Here is a 16748-nt window from a genome sequence, read left to right as displayed (position 1 = left end):
CTTCCTCCTTCCAACCTGGTGCACTTTAACCTCCAATCACAGGTTCAAAGAATGAGTTGAAGAAACTTGCAAAAGAGAGGGAAAAAGCGCTATCTTGGTGGGAATCTGGACTTGGGGACTAAGTAGCTGTGTTTATGCATTTTCAGAAAAGCGGTGTGTGAGTGGAGGGGAGGGGGCGTGTTCAAGAAGCTGCTATTCTAAGAGAAAAGAAAAGGGAAGCCATTGCTTTGATGACAACGTTTCTAACCAACCCAGGAGGTGAAGATTGGAGCCAGTAGAGATGGGCAGGCTCCTTACCGCTCCGCACCCTGGCCAGAACGACTGTGGCCCCAAACAACTGTCACCGCTAATCATTTATTTTCTTCCCCAAGGAAACCACCCGTCCTCCTAACGAGATAAATTATGACCCTAGCTGCGGGCTGCATCTCTGAGTTCATCTAACATTTGGGATTTAAGTTAAAGCAATTAGTTTTAAGGAATTACATTTAAGACTCAAACACTTGACTACAAACCAAGTTAGAAATGAGCCTAGAGGAGAGCAGTCGTGGAGCAGGAGGAGGTTGCAGGGACTGGTTACACCATACATTTGTGAAAATTTAGTGAGGTACACTTATATGTTTACTATACTTAAACAAGTGGTTAAAAATCAAGGAAAGGGGAGCCTGGAATGTCTGCTAATGTGTACCTAGGTCCTCAAAGCACTTTCTTCTTTACAAGGTAAAACATTCCTGGATGAAAATTGTTTTTCATCTCCTGGGGATGCTAAGGGAACCCTGGGCCATTACTAATTATTGCTTCTGAAAAGCTCTGAGGGGGGAAGGATTGAAAATAGATCTTCCTTGGTTTTTTGAAGCTCTGGGTCCAAAGAGCCAGGAGCTGAAAGTGTCACCTATGCTGCAGGGGCGCAGGCCTAAGAGATTTGGCTCCTGCATGCGCCTCTCTCAGTTGGTTTAGCAACCACAGGGAATGGGCCTGAGGTCACCCTCTGCCTTCTCTCTGAATCCAGATGACAAAGCCAGGCTAGGATTCACAGGACCAGTCTGGGCTGAGCAGGTTGATTGGGTGGCTTTGCTCCTGCCCTGGACCGGGTGGGTCGCTGGCCACTCTCCTCTTGATCTGCACTTGGTTCTCATTGTCAAGCGCTCTCTGGTATTTGTCACTTCATCTTGTCATCTCTGGAGCCCTTTCCAGTGTTCTTTATCTCCCCCTAATCCTCACCTCTCCCTAGATCTGGAACAAAGCTGATGTTGTCATGCTCTTCATTTTACAGATGACACCCACCAAGCTTCGTGGTGCAGAGACACCGGGGCCAGACAGGCTTAGGGCTTCAGCTCTCCTACTTGCTGGTCCTTCCCGTCCTTTCTGTTTTCTAAGAAGAAGGCTAACATTGAGGATGGGGGGTGGGCAAGTTGAGCACTCAAGAGGCAGGAGACCTGAGCAGGTCATCCATGTGGATCCCCTGGGCCTGGCCCAGACAGCTGAGTGTCATTGGACCTCTCCAGAAAAAAATAGAAAATGCATTGCAAGCCCCATTACAAAACCCAAGTCATTGAATGGGGTGTGCTGTGAAAGGGGTGTCTGCAGTCCTGATGGGGCAGGAATGTGAGAGGTTAAGTGATGGGCACTGCGGACTTTTGATCTAGTAAACATCTTCCTCCTCTTCCTGGAGACACAGTCCCTCCTTCCGTCCCCACACCCCCTCCCAGGCCTCAAGCTCTGAAAGTCAGCCGAGGCCCAGGTTTGAGCCTGTGTCTTCGGAATGTGGGCATTCTTTGTAACAATCACTTTATTGGGGACAGCCGTCTCCTCCGCCCTGCGGTGGCCACTTCCTGCGTTTTTATGGCCCGGCCGCCAGCCACTGGCTAATTGTCCTGGTTTTCCAGCTGTGTCTCTGTGCTCTGCACCAGAGAAAGGGCTCTGGCCTGCCCACCCAAATGCTTTGGGGGTGGCCAGGGTTGCTCTGGCCCCAGGGGTCATGCCAGGCCCCAGAACTGGCCTGACTGCAGGGAAGCCTGAGGCTCGCTTGGGCTGTGAGGGCTGGAGAAAGAAAATCATTGTGAAAACCAATTAGTTTCCTTCCTGGAAAAAAGGGGTCCATGGTAGCAGCATGGCCCCACTATGAGCCTGGGCTCTAGGACACCAATAATGATGTTCTTGGACAAGCTCCTCAGTGGAAGTGTCCCTTCATATCCAGGTTGTCCTCATCAGGGTGCCGTTAGTGGCAAGCTGGTGGGAGAATCTGAGAGAGGTGGAAGAGGCTGATGGGAAGAGGGCCTGGGTGTCTTCATCCTGGTGGCTTAGCCTCTGGCAGATCTTGGTTGGGTGCCTATTCCGAGGCCTGCTGTGAGCGGGGTGGCTGCTCCAGCCTCTGCGTGCAGTTGCGTGTGGCCCTCGGTGCAGGTGTGTAAGGCCCCAAGCAGCGCTTTCTCAATCCTAGACCCAAGGTGCTTGGCAGTTTTCTCAGGGCCTTTGTCCTGAGCTGAAAAGCACCTTGCAAAGTCACCCCCAACCTTGCTGCTCGAGGTTCCTTTCCAGCCAGTACCCCTGGTCTCCAACCCCCCACCCCACCAAAGAAGCCTTCAGCAAATCTGTCTGGAACAGGCCAACTTGTTTGGGAAGCTTGGGGCTGGGCTGGGGCTGGGGCTGAAGCTGCGGTGGCCTCGTAGAGCCAGAGGTGGAGCAGGCTTTTAAAGGCAAAAGAGGGTGAGAAGAGGGACCCAGGTAAATAAAGTGTCAGGAAGACTACATGGGCAGCCACGACTCAGTTATCAAAGGAACTTCTCTTTGTCTCTGGCAGTGTAGAAGCCATTCCACATTCCTCTGAGGGGGTCGTGCCTTCCAGGATCCCGCCAGGTGGCAAGGGCAGGGGCGCAGAGGGGGATGGGAAGCAGGAGGCACCGGAAGGGGCGGGCTCCTTCGCTAGGCAGATGAGACACTCCTTGAATCCACAGATCATTGACAGGGCTCCCTCCCTGCTCAAAGGTCCCTGGTGTTTGCTCCACCTTGGGGGACCCTGCTTTCCCCCATATTTGTGGTTCCTGGAAACTGGGAAGCCTGTGACCCTTGTAACCCAGATAGGGCAGGCGGTCTCTATCCACCTTCTCATGCAAGTCTACTTTCTAAATCCCTTTTAAGATCAAGAAAATTATCCAGATAATACACCTTTCCTGACTCCCTCTCCACCCTGGCACAGGAAACCCTTGCCCTGCATTGACCTGAGTTCCCAGGATAATTAAAGAAGAGTAAGAAGGAAGAAAATGTCTGATAAAACATTCGGCTTGGCAATCTATATTGCTGTTGGAAAAATGACTCAATCTTGATTTCATGGGAGTTTGGGGATTCACTGGAGTTTAGTTCAGCCATTACAGTCAATCAGCACCCCTCTTCCCCCACAAACACACTCACACATACATACAAAGGAAGGCTGGATAATGGCTGGTTTGACCCCAACATCCCAACCCTGGCCTGCAACAGCCCACTCAGCTAACCTCGCTGGGAAGGAAGTGGATCACAGTGTCCTCTGTGGGGCCTCCCCAGAGCCCATCACCTGCTCAGCCCCATCAAGCCACATGGAGCCCAACATGTTCATCTTGAAAAGCAGGGAGGGACCACGGTTGTTCAAAGCTGCCCAGGAGCAGATTTGTCCCTGCCCAGCAGAGTCAAACTTAGTTTCGGGTCCTCTACCTGAGGAAAAGTTCCTGGTTTGTGAGAGGTCCCTGGTGGACCCAGGGACAGGGTGGGGAAGCAGCCGCATCACTCCGCGCAGGCACCTCCGCGTCCTGATCCAAGGCTGCAGTTCCTTTCTCCCTGCTCTGCTATCGAAGATATTTTCTCAAAGCCAGGAGGTCTAGGAAAATGAAAAGCCTCAGGAGAAGGGGTGGAATTTGGGAGCAGAAATCTGGTTTTGCTGATTGGGTGAAAGTTCTGTAAGTAAATGGTGGGGTGGCCCATTTTCTCCCTTTATGCTGAAATCAGTCTGAGGACACTGCGTGCGTGTTGTATAACACACTCTAACTCTGAGTGATGGATGGGCACAGAGAACGATTTAAAGCCCGAGAGGGAGGGACTTGGGGTCTTAGCCAGAGGAAAACTTGATGCTGGGGGAATCAGGCCCTGAGGCCAGCAACAGCTCCAGGTGATCACATGGCCTCCAGTCACCGTTTGTTCACTTGCCAGTTCCTCGTGCTTAAAGTGACCTTTGTTTATCATATGAAAATATGTTCCTCGGAAGCCCTGCACAGTAGGCTCTATGGGACTGCAGGAAAGAGCTCAAGTGCAGGTTCAGCTCTCCTTGAGTCACTGGGCCCACTGGAAAGTACTCTCCCTGGAGAGGAGCCGGGATTCAGTGTCTGTGTAGCCCTTCCATTTCACAAGGGAGAAATCTGAGGCCCAGAAAGGTTAGGTGACTTTCTCAGAATCGCAGAGCTAGCTCTTCCAGCCATTAAAATTAAATGAGCTGCTATGGCGCAGCGATTCCACCTGGTGTGCTGGGGCCCGCTGGGGCGCCACAGGAATTTTTAAGACATGCAATACCTGACTGTTTAGTCAGGGTCACTGACTTCTTTCCCCTTAGACTGTCTAATAAAAAAATGACAACAGCCAATGCAACACTGGTCTTCTGGTGCGAATGATTCAAAATTATACCTAATTTTTTGTCAGATGGGCAAAAAATATAATGTAATTTTTGGTGTGCCACAGAATTTTAGTAATTTATGTGTGCCATGAGACAAAAAAAGGTTGAAAATTGCTGCTGTAATGCACTCTGTAATTCTGTGCACATGTTAATTATTACTAAGGCTGCGGGTGCCACCCTGGAAACACTGCCTCCGCAATAGGAAACCAACCAGCAGGACTCCGGGAACCCCAACTCCCACCCCACCCCAAACTGCACCAACAATCAGTTTCTGCTTTGGGGACAGTTCTCAAGACTTTCCAGTCCTATTTATTTCTCCCTTTCACAGGTATCTGCTAACTGCAGTTTATTCATTTATTGGATGGTGAATTTCCCATAAATTCCATCCCAGAGTTTTCTCCAATTGCCAAAGAAGGTATCCACTTTTATCCCACAGTCAATTCTTTCTGAAAAGAGGTCTTTATTTATTTATTTTGTTGTTGTTGTTGTTGTTAATCCTCACCTGAGGATATTTTTTTTCCCATTGATTTTTAGAGAAAGTGGAAGTGAGGGAGGAAGAGAGAGAGACATCGATATTAGAGAGACACATTGGTTGCTTCCCCCACGGCCGGCAACCAAGGTCCCTGCCCTTGACCAGGGATCGAACCCGAGACCCTTCCGTGCGCTGGTCTATGCTCTAACCACTGGGCAACACTGGCGAGGGCGAGCATTTCATTTTTAAATGAAAATTGATATCCTGTTGCTGTTCTCTGAGAATGTGTCAAATGTAAAATAAGTAATGGTTATGCAAAGAAATTGTGGTATCTTCCCCCTTTCATTTCTTCCCACATCAGTGTCGGGGGCAGCATTTAGACACAAGACCAAAGAGCCCCCTCATGGGAAATTGAAATGAGCCTCCATTCAGGCTCCAGGTTTCGCAGGTGAAAGACAAGCTCGGTTGGGCCCGCGAACTCCTGGCGAGGGCTGTCCGGTGCCTTCACTCAGGGCGCGCAGGGGCTGGGCGCGCACATTTTAAGGGGACGTGAAAATCCTCGAAGCAGCCCCTCCTCAGAAGGGCGCGTGCATGGAGGGGTCCGAGGGGTCCGGAAACTGAAATCAGCTCCTCGACCTCTAAGCGTCGGTGTGGTGCTTTCGTGACGAATTGGTAAGTAAAGTATTGTGATTCACCCTGGCATCTGCACCCACCACTTCTGAGCCCCCACACACGCCGGGCGCGCTCTGGCCACCCAAACCGCCCTGGCTGGTGCGCATGCAGGGGTCCAAGTCCGGGCCCGATCCTTGCTGTCGGGTTTGTCTCCCGCATCCTGCGCACCAGAGCGCGGAACCAAGAAAAAGTCTCCGCCAGGCCCAGGCCGGCAGAAGCTCAGAGTGTGTCGCGGTTTGAGCCCAACTGTGGTCTGAGAAAACTGCCCTGCCAGATCTCGGCAGCCACGGGCGGCCTGGCCGCTCCAGAAATGGCCTCTGCCCCTGCGCCTACCCAAGAAGAAAGCAGGAGCTGCCAGTGGCTGTGGATAGGGCCCTTCCTAGCCCCGCGCCCAGCCCCGCGGCCGCCCTTGCCGCTGTAAAGCCTCTGGCATCTTTGAAAGAGACACCACACAGCCAGCTCTCCCTCCCTTAAACCCCCAGCTCCTTTGAAGGGGCGGGCCCAGCATCTTTCCCCACGCGTATCCCCTCCTGCAGAAATAAACAATTCCCTTTACAAGCTTTGAACCGCTGAAATGTAACTGAAATTGGAGACACCAGGTCGTGCCTGAGAGGTCCAGATCACATCCACACTCGTTCTAAAAGCACCGCTGGCAATCTGGGCCCTGGGAAGGTCTGCCTATCTTAGGGTGAGCACATTTACAGAAAGAGCCCAGACTCCGCATTTAGGGGTCCATCTATCTAAGAGCCGGACTCAGCCAGGGTTGGACAGGGTGCCTTGAATCTAGTGCATTATTCTGAGTATCAGGTCCAGCCTGTGGCACTTGTACCATGGGCCAAGCAATAGGTTTCTTGTGCACCTCAGGAAAGCCCCCAAGTTCCCCGGACAGGAGAGAATCAGGCGTCTAGCCTTAGGCCCAAGGGCTCCACATTGCCTCTGGGTCCTAGAGCACCGAAACGGAGTCACTGCGTCTTCTTTGTAGTGTGCACCTGGCCTTCCTACACCCGGAGAAGGCATCTGGCGCAGGCCTGGCCTACAGAGATACCGGTGGCCACAGCTCACTTCCCTGGTACCGGCCACTACGCCTTCACCCTTGCCACTAACAGGGAACACCTGTAAGAGGGAAAGGGGAATGAGGTTACTTGATTAATATTCCGGTGGTACCAGAATGGATTCTTTCCGTTGAATTCAGCCTTAACCAAAGGTGCGACCACACCGGTTTTTACGGAAAATTAAGATCTTGCTGCTGGTGCTGCTGGTGCTGCTGCTAACCCAGATGGGTTGGTCACTAATGGAGGATCTTGTCTTTAAAAGGGCCAACTCTACTTTCATTTCTACCTCCGCATCAAGAGGATACACATGGTTAGTTTCTCCTCTGCCAACATAAACCTATGAAGGTCTGTTAGACCTTCCAGTGTGTGAGAGTGGGGGATGGAGGGATGGGGGGGGGCAGCTCCTTTTGGAGGAGTGGACACCCTGGCCGCCAGTGCAGAGAGCTGCCCAGTCAGCCAGGGTTGACACCCTCTACCAAGCCAACCTACTGCGGCCAAAGAGATTGCTATGGGCACCGACTTTCTTCCATTACCAGCCATGGTGTTCCATCTTCATCCTGGGGGCCACAATATCCAGCACTGCTCAACGAGTGTTATTAACTTATTAATTTTTATTGTTAACTTTTTAAACGACTAATGTGTTTCCTGGGCAGTCTGAAGTTCTGATGAGGCCACCTTCAGGAGAGACAACAGGCCTAGACCCCTGGCCTCCAGGCCCATGCTGCTAGAGATGCCCCACTCCCAACCCTCTCGTCTGAGCGACTTCAGCAGCCACTCCGCCTGCCCCACGGGGCGCCTTCCCAGCGCTGGCCCGTCTCGGGCTCCCTCCTGCCCACCCTCCCCATGCCTGGCGCGGCTGGCGCCACGGACCGAGGCCAGCGCTTGCTTTCCTTGCACCGGCTTCTGGCTTCTGTAGGTGCCTGGGAATGAGAATGTCGCTTCGGCTCACATATAAATGTCCGTGCAGCAAATGAGGTGAGAGGAGAAAAAACAGACAAACCTCTATGGAATAAAAGATTCCTTTTCCGTCCGTTTTGCTTGGCAACCCGGCTTAGCAGGAGAGGATGGGGAGCCAGAGGTGGATAAGCGCTTTGGAAACCACAAAAGCTGGTGGTGTCAACGGGCTGCAAAACGAGTGAAGAATTGAAGCAGTGATCTGGATAAATGGGGCAAAGCCCGAAACTACATAGATGTTTTGGCAAAGCGTGCGAGTGTGTGTGAGGGGGTGGTGAACAAAAGAGCTCATTATTCGTATGATTGCCTCAATTCTCCCCTCCTTTGTGCGCGCGTGTGGACGCGGGTCGGGGCCGGCGTCAGCCTCCCGCCCAGGGTGCACAGTGCGGGGTCGCGGTCCCCGCGCGGTCCAGGCCCGGGCGGTGCCGCTACATTCGGGCGGAGTCGGCGCCGAGGCGGTCAGCGAGCCGCAGGCGGCCGATCTTCTTCACCTCGCCCAGGGCCGTGCGCAGCTCCAGCGCGGGCGGGCAGCGCAGCCGGCGCGCTAGCTCGCGGGCCACGGCCTCCCGGTCGCTGAGGCGCGCGGCCAGCACGAAGGGGAAGCCGAAGCGCGCGCGGTACTGCGCGTTGAGCTCAGCCAGCCGGAGCCGCTCTTCCGCGCGCAGGCTGGTGAGGCCCGCGGCGCTGTGCTCTCGCTGCGACTCCGCACTTAGCGTGCCCCGCTGCAGCTCGCGGCCTGCCAGGTCCGGGTAGCAGCGCAGGATGCCCTCCTGGCCTGCGGGGAAGCACAGACACGCGGCGGGGCGCGTTACCGAAGCGCAGTCCGGGCGCACGGGACTGCGGGCGGCCCCGCCCCGAAGAGGCTTCGGGAGGGAACCGAGGTCCCCAGGAGAGGCCGCGGGACCAAAAGGAATGTCCTGAAGGAGCAGGGGTGCCGATTGCGCTCGTCCCTCAAGCACGTCCCGAACCTTGCGCCCGTCGGTCCCCGCTTCTTTCGGCCTCGGCCAGGACCCAGGGGCGGAGCGGGAAGTGACAAATTTGTCTTTTAAGACCTTGGGGCATGAAGAGCGGAGGGGGCCGCCGAGACTCGGAATTTACGACTTGCTCGGGAGGGAGCAGGGGCTCGATAAGGAGCCGGAGCATTTCGTATCTTTTCAAAGTGCTTTGCTCTCAGGGGGGCTTTGATGTCGGAGAGGGCCGGAGGAGGGCCCGAGGACTTCCTGCAAAGGCCAAGGAGTGGGGTTCGTTCTCTTCCAAAGGAGGAGGACGGGGAGGGTCTCCGGGGGTAACATCCCTGGCGCATGGCAAATTAATGCCCAGGACTTTGTGGCCCTTCTGGAATCAGGCATCCAAAGAGCCCTGCAGTTGATTAACTGGAAAAAAAAATTTTTTTTCCCAACCAGAATTCCACAGCCCTTTGAATGAAAGTGGCTTTCCTCCTTTTAGGAAAATAGCACCCACACACCACCCGCCCTGTCTGAAACATTCTCTTTCCCCATCAGGAGATCCCAAATAGACCGCAGAGTATAACGTTTCCTTGGAGGGTAGCTTCTCATAATGCCCTAGACCTACCATGGGACCCCCCCCCCCCCCAATGACAATCCAGCCCTGGCCAGTCTTTCTACTCAGTTCTCAGAGAGAAATGGAATCCTCGGGGCTGGGTGGGCTTTCAGCTACGGTGAGAGGAAGCCATGACCTGTACAACGAAGACGATAACACCAAATTTGCTGAGTAGGTGTGAGGATTAGAGACAACTCATCTACCTAAAACACAGCACAGCAAATGTTCAACAGCCACTCTTCTCAATCATAGTAACCTCGGTGTAACTGACTGAAGTGCGGCTGGAAGAATCTGACTCGCGCTCTGGGAATAGGCAGGGGGCTCTTTTGGAAAAGGAGATCATTAAAAACCCTCCTTCAGCCCTGGCCCAGTAGCTCAGCTGGTTAGAGCATCATCCCCCTAATCCGAGACCTGTCAGGGCAAATACACAATCTACCAATGAATGCATAAATAAATGGGACAACAACAACAAATCTCTCTCTCTCTCTCTCTCTCTGAAATCAATAAATAAAAATTTAAAAAATAAAACCCTTCTTCATTGTGGTGTAAACATTCCTTTACTCAAACTTTATCATTTCTGCCCAGTTAAAGGATGATTGTGATTGTACCATCTAACTCATGGACCAGAGTCCTGAGTAGTGGGGAGAACTGCATTTAAGAGAGAATTCAATGGAGCCTCAGAAAGGGTTAGGTGACCTCCCCAAGGTCACTTAGCCAGTAGCTGCAGGCACCTGGACTCCAAATCATGGGCATCTTCAGAGCACTGGCTACCTCTGTAAAGGTAAGTGGTACCACTACAGTGTTAGAACCCCTCTCAAGTGAACAGGAGGAGGCTCTTTCCCGCTTCCTGCATCAGGCCCGTCCAGGTGGCGAAGAAAGGTACATATTAAATTCCCTACCTGGTGACGCCTCAGCCCTGAGTCAGAGCCGGCTGTGCCCGGGCCTCTGGGTCCACTGCGCACCCACCCAGCCCTGAAGGGCTGGAGTGTGGGGAACTTTGAATCCTGCCAGCTCTGTAGGTCCCCACCTGGCAGCACTGGCCCCTGTGTCCCCTCCTTGCATATTCAGATTTTCAAAGCAGCCTTCAAGCAAGGGGGCTGACCCCCAGTCCTCTCACAGGACTCCTGTCTCTCAGCTTCCCTTCCCCCTATTTCTTACTCTCCAGGGGCACAGCTGAAGCTTCAGGACCGAAGTTTTCAGAGGGAGGCCCCAGGTGGGGGCAGGGCCTGCCCCTTACGCCCCTGAAGGGATTCCCTTCCTGTCCCACACGCCCCACAGTCTCTTTCCTTCTTGCCTTTGCACCTCTTCTCATTCCCCTGGGTCTGTGTCCTCTCTTGAAAACATTGCCTGGGGTTAATGTTTGCCTAGGACTGAGTATGTGTTTTCTCTCACTGTTTGCAGGAGAGGAAGGAGGCCAAGAAAAGGGGCAGCGCAAAGAGAAGAAAAGAGACTAAAAAATAAACTGGAACTTACACACACACTCCTCAGCTGCAAGAAATAGAACCTGATGTCCAGTCCTGTCCTCTGTCTTTATTGCCCCAAACCACTGAGCCCTTGACTGCTGTCCAAGATTGCCTTGATCCAGTCCCCAGACTTGCAGCAAAGCTTCGCTTTCCTTTTCAACACTGCACCTCTCCTAAGCACTCCTAGCCCTGGCCTTCAACCCCAGAGGGGCTGGTACTCCCACCACCCTGCCTCCAATCATGCCAGGCCTCCCACCTGGAATGCCGGAAGTGCTAATCAGGACACTTGAATGTCCCGGGTTTTCAGGGCCATTTCAATGCTGCCTATTCCTCAGTCTTTTCTAAAATCTTAGACTCACTGCCTGTGCCAGTGACATCACGTGTAAAGATGTAGGTGTGGAGACCTATTGTTTGCTGCCGCCACAAGTCATGAAATCTTTGCATCTAGAAGAATTCCTACTGGAACAGAGCTGATACTTTTTGTTCCAATAGGAGAAGACGGGGCAGACAATAGTGGACACTGAAGAGCAGACAATTCCATAGAACCCCATTCCAATCCACCTGTGTCCCTACATCTGTGCCAACTAGTTTGTGCTCCCTCCTGGTACAATGGATCATCTCTTCTCTCTGCTGAAGACCAATCTCTCCACTGGTGTCCTTGGAACCAGCCTCTCTTTCCATCAAAACCTGCAATTTCCAACATCATTTCTCTTCCTTCAACTCGCTACTTTATCGCCTACACACAAACATGCTTTAGAATCACTTGTCCCATAAACAAAATTAAATCCCTCCCTTGAGTCCCTGTTGTCTTCTAGATGTCCCCATGTCTCTGCTCCTTCTTATGACAACTAAAAGGAGCTATCTACAGAGTATCTCCACTTCTTCACCTCCCATTCCAGGTTCGCTCTACCACCCACCAACTCGTCTGCATGCAGCATGGGCACAGGTGACGGGCATGTCCAGTGCTGTCCTTTTCCCTTGAAATTCTTTGTGTCACAGGGTTGAGACCTTCTCCTTCCTGAAAGATTACCATCACTTGCCTGCTTTCCCCAGTGGTTCTTGCTCTGCCAGATACTAACTCTGAAGGACTCAGGACTCACACCTCCTCCCTTCTGTGTTTACAATGATGCCCTAAGTGTCCTCATCTAGCCCCATGGTTTGAAATGCCATCAAGTCTTTGATGACACCCAGATCTAGTCTGCCCTCAGCTTTCCACTGAGTACCTTTGCTGTGGTCCGCCTGGACACACTGTATTTTCATCCAGGTGATTACCAGGCGTCTCAGACTTAGCAGACTCCCATTCTCCAGCCTGCCCTCGCGATTCTTGTCTTCCTCGTTGTAGAAAACAGCGCCACCACCCACCCAGGTGCTCAGACTAAAAACTTAGGAATTATTCTTAATTTTTCTTCGTTTTTGACCTGCCTCCCCCAACGAATCCCCAAACCTGTTGGCTCTAACTCTAAAATCTGTGTTGAGGACCCAGCCATACCTCTTCATCTCCCCTCCTTCAGTCCTCCTTCGAAGGACCATCGCCTCTCACCCGGGCTACCACAGCAGGCCCTCCACCTGACCTCTCATTCCTCATAGTCCTCCACTCCTCATCACTGGCCAACCACCTCGGTCCTCTTTTTTTTTAATCCTCACCTGAGGATATTTTTCCATTGCCTTTTAGATAGAGTGGAAGAGAGGGAGGGAGGGGAAGAGAAAGAGAGAAACGTTGATATGAGAGAGACACATCCCCCACGACCCCAACCAGGGCCAGGGATCCAACCCGCAACCCAGGCATGTGCCCTTGACCAGAATCAAACCCATGACCCTTCATCCGAGGGCCAGTGCTCTAACCGCTGAGCAAAACCTGCCAGAGCCACCTTAGTCTTTCTGTGCCCCCCAAGTGCCAAAAGTCTCAGGTCCCCTTCCTCAGAGTGGCCTTCTCCTAGATTTTTGACTGCTTCCTCTCATCTTTTGATTTTAAACTCAAATGTCATTTTCTAAGAGAAACCTCTTTTATTATGTATTTTCTACATTAGTGCATATTTTCTTCTACTAGTCTCTAGAATCTGAAATTATCTTATTGATTTATGTTAATTCTGTCCCGACTCCCTAGAATGTTAACTCGTTGAGGGCAAGGACTTGTCTCGGTCCCAGTGCCCAGGACAATTTCTGGGGCATGGTGGGCACTTGATAAGTATTTTTCTTATTTCATTTATTGATTTTAGAGAGAAAGAAAGGAAAGGAGAAAAACATTAATTTGTTGTTCATCTTATTTATGCATTCATTGGTTGATTCTTGTATGTGCCCTGACTGGGGATCGAACCTGCAACCTTGACGTGTAAGGATGACAGACTAACCAACTGAGCTACCCTGCCAGGACCACTCAATAAGTATTAATTGACTAACACATCACTCTTGGGAAGGAGTTTTATATATCTTTTGACAGAACACATTTTAATAGCCTCATCTACATTACAGCCTGCATTCAAGGCATTTATTAGTATCTAACTCCATTAATTCAACAACTATGTTTTGAATTAAGTATTAAATAATGAATTATGCCATTATTGCAATTCTGAAATGGGTCAAATAGAAGCACAATTAACTCTATTATAACAGTTTTATTGCTCCTTGATTTTTAACACAAATCAATACTGAACTGCTTTATTATTGGCTGCGCGTGCGTGTGCACGTGTGCGTGCGTGCGTGTGTGTGTGTGTGTGTGTGTGTGTTTCAACCTTCTTCCCTTTACTATTGCCATTCCCCTTTCCTGGAAATCAAGTTGGTTGGCTTGAAAGGATACTTTGCCAATTATTGCTCAAGCCAAATATTAATCCTGGACTGCCACCTACTGGCTAATAGTCATCATAGCGTAACCTAAATGGATTGTTAATGGACTGTCAACCTTGCTTTACTCTAGAAACAGGATTTTCAGTGTCCTGTTAATGGTAGAGTGTTTTCTTAAATCGTTTAAAACAAATGTTTAACCATGTAGATTACCGTAGCCTGCACATATCTTTAAAGTCCCTTTTAGCCCGCCAGTGTGCTTCAATTAGGTGGAGCATAGTGCTGGGCCCCAAAGGTGGCAGGTTTGATTCCCCGGTAGGGCACATGGTTGGGGTGCATGCGGTAGGCAGCGATCAATGTTTCTCTCTCTCGCCCTTCCTCTCTCTAAAAGCGATAAAATACATATCCTCAAGTGAGAGAAAAACAATAATCTAAGTCCCTTTTAGGATATAGACTATCACGCCCAGTTTGTTGTTTACTATTCAAGGAATAAAAGCAGGCTACGTAGTCAGTCCCATTTTATTTGATTATTCAAACAACCAAAACAAGATCTGTGACATCAAGCATTTATGTTAATTGAATGAATTAGTAAAGAAATGAATAAAACTCCTAGAAACTGTTTCTAGACTTTGCTTCTGATTTTCTGGAAAATCCTTCAACGGCTGCTGGGTTGACGATCAGGGTTTGAATCCCAGTTCTGCCCCTTTCTAGCTGTGTGTCCTTCAGCAAGTCACTTAATCTCTCTGCACTTCAGTTTTCTCCTCTTTAAAATGGGAATGAAAATAATAATACTTGTTTTATAGGATTAGTATGAGGTTTAAATGAATTAACAAAGGCTAAGTGTTTGGGAAAACGCCTGGAACACACTGATAGGAAGGGCTGAATACCTTTTAACTATTGTTGCTATTACCACTTTGCTAACTATCTGATGTCATTAAGGTGATTAGATACGCAGCAGCCCACAGCTTTGAGGCTCCGCCCCCAGCTGCCTGGAGAAGCGAGGACGGAGCAGTGCAGGGCTGAGAAGCAGGCTCCACCAGCAGAGAGATCCCCTAGCTAGACCTTAACTAACCTTAACTAGCTTCTGGTCAAACTGAATGGGGTGACTGCTGGTGGGAAAAAAGACAGAAATAGAGAAATTTTTATTTCATTATCTAAGCTCCTGGTACAGAGCAAACCCCAAAGAAATGTTGAAAAACTGTATAAACCAGTGAATATACATTTAGATTATTTATACTCTTAATATATTCCTTCCCTGGCCCTACCACGCCTTTGGGTATTGAGACAGATCATGGTATTTTTCTTCTTCTTTTTTTTTTCTTTTCCTGATTGAAAAAAAAAAGAATGTCATTCCTAAGACATTCATACCCTTTATTTTTTCCTTGTTGATTTTAGAGAGAGGAAGGGAGAGGGAGAGAGAGATAGAAACATCCATGAGAGAGAACATTGATTGGCTGCCTCCTGCACGTCCCTACTGGGGATCAGGCCCACAACCCGGGCATGTGCCCTGACTGGCCAGGAATCGAGCTGGCGACCTCTTGGTGCATGGGTCGACGCTCAACCACTGAACCACACCAACTGGGCGGCATTCACACCCTTTAAAAATCATTTCCCCTCCAGTTTAGAAGACTTGCATCTGGCCTTGTCTATTTTCCTGCTGGACATCTTGAACAGGGGCTCATGCTGTTTCCAGCTTGCTCTCAGGCTTTGGGCTGACTGTTCCTGGGGGTCATCAGTCAGAAGGCTCCCCGAAGGCCTGAGCCCAGTGGTGGAGGGGAGAGCTCAGCTTTGGAGGGGCCCTGAGAAATGGGTGTCAATGTGGCCCCAACGTTTCTGTCAGTTTCATTTTATAACGCTATCTTCCACTCTTCCTGCATGTGACCAAACTGAAATAAAATGAGTTTCTTACTTGGGAGACGTTCATCTGACAATGGGAAACCATCCCAGATGTTAAAGACCTGGGTGATGGGCAAGACTGTGATGGCCTCATTGTGGAAGAGAGGGGAGCGTCCCCGTGGGGGCAGCGCTGGCCCCCACCCGCCCACCCTCTCTCGGCGTCTGGCAGGAGTATCAGGACAGCGCCCTTGGCCTCTAGACCCCTGTGAGGCTGTCACCTGGGGCTTGCCTAGCCCTCCACCCCCACCCAGAAAGGCCTCCTGTTCTCTCTGCCCAGAGGAAATCAACAATTTCTTTCCCTTTCTCCAGAGGAATTCTTGCAGATTTGTGTCTTTTCTCCTCCGCGCCCCTGCGGGAGAAGCTGAGCTGAATGAGTTTACTTTCCTCGGCAGTCCAGCCCAAACTGGCCCTTTCTGATAAAAATGTCAGCCGTTTGCTCTTTCCCCTGGGCTCCTGAGATATTCTGATATCGACCTGTCTTCTGTCCTGCACACAGGACATTCCCCAAGTGAACACCCTCAGCTGAGAGAGCGTAGGCCCTCAGCCTGGCCTTTGGCCTCTGAGTCCGTGTGAGGCCCCAGCCTCTTCCCTCATGACCTCACAGCTTTAATATTTAACAGCCCCTCTACCTGGCCAACATGCATTCCTTCATCTTACTTCTGGCTAACACCTTGCAAGTGCCTGGCTCCCGCTTACTAATTCTGAGAAAACTTGGTGACCCTCACAGTAAAATTCACTAAATAAATATATCAATTATAACCAACTGAACAATCTAAACATGTTTTGATAAGAATATTTGAGCGCTGGCCAGTTTGGCTCAGCGGTTAGAGCCCACCCGAGGACCAAAGAATCTCGGGTTCGATTCCGGGGAAGGGCACGTACCTCGGTTGCAGTTCCTCCCGGCCCTGGCCAGGATCTTGTGGGAGGCAACTAGTTGATGTGTTGCTCTCACATCGATGTTTTTCTCTCTCTCCCTCCCTCCACTCTATCTGGAATAAATGGGAAAATATCCTCGAGTAAAGATTTAAAAAAAAAAAAAGAGTATCTGAAACCCCTTTGCGGAGAGTGGGCGAGTCTAACGCTGAAGCCTTACCTGCCTGCGGCAGAGCATCGATAAAGGCCGAAAAGTGCTGCTCTAGATCTTCCAAGTCAGAGAATGGGCGCTGGGACCAAACAGCCGCTGCAATCAGAGGACATCTCTCAATGACATTCCCAAACACATCCACAAACTCCCTGAAGTCCATGGAGTTGACCTTCTCCATGTCCAT

The 16748-nt window shown here is 50.8% G+C and overlaps 1 protein-coding gene across 1 annotated transcript; it reads right to left on the bottom strand.

The window, feature by feature from the left end:
- Nucleotides 1-8211: 8211 nt before the first annotated feature.
- On the bottom strand, nucleotides 8212-16748 carry URAD (ureidoimidazoline (2-oxo-4-hydroxy-4-carboxy-5-) decarboxylase). Its single transcript, XM_036250763.1, has 2 exons — nucleotides 16574-16748; nucleotides 8212-8558 (listed from the first exon to the last, which is right to left on the bottom strand). The coding sequence occupies exons 1-2, from the start codon at nucleotides 16746-16748 to the stop codon at nucleotides 8212-8214; spliced, it is 522 nt and encodes a 173-aa protein (XP_036106656.1).

Source organism: Molossus molossus, unplaced genomic scaffold (genome assembly GCF_014108415.1).
Source record: "Molossus molossus isolate mMolMol1 unplaced genomic scaffold, mMolMol1.p scaffold_m16_p_10, whole genome shotgun sequence".
Classification (NCBI taxonomy): Eukaryota; Metazoa; Chordata; class Mammalia; order Chiroptera; family Molossidae; genus Molossus; species Molossus molossus.
This window is presented reverse-complemented; position numbering and strand designations above follow the sequence as displayed.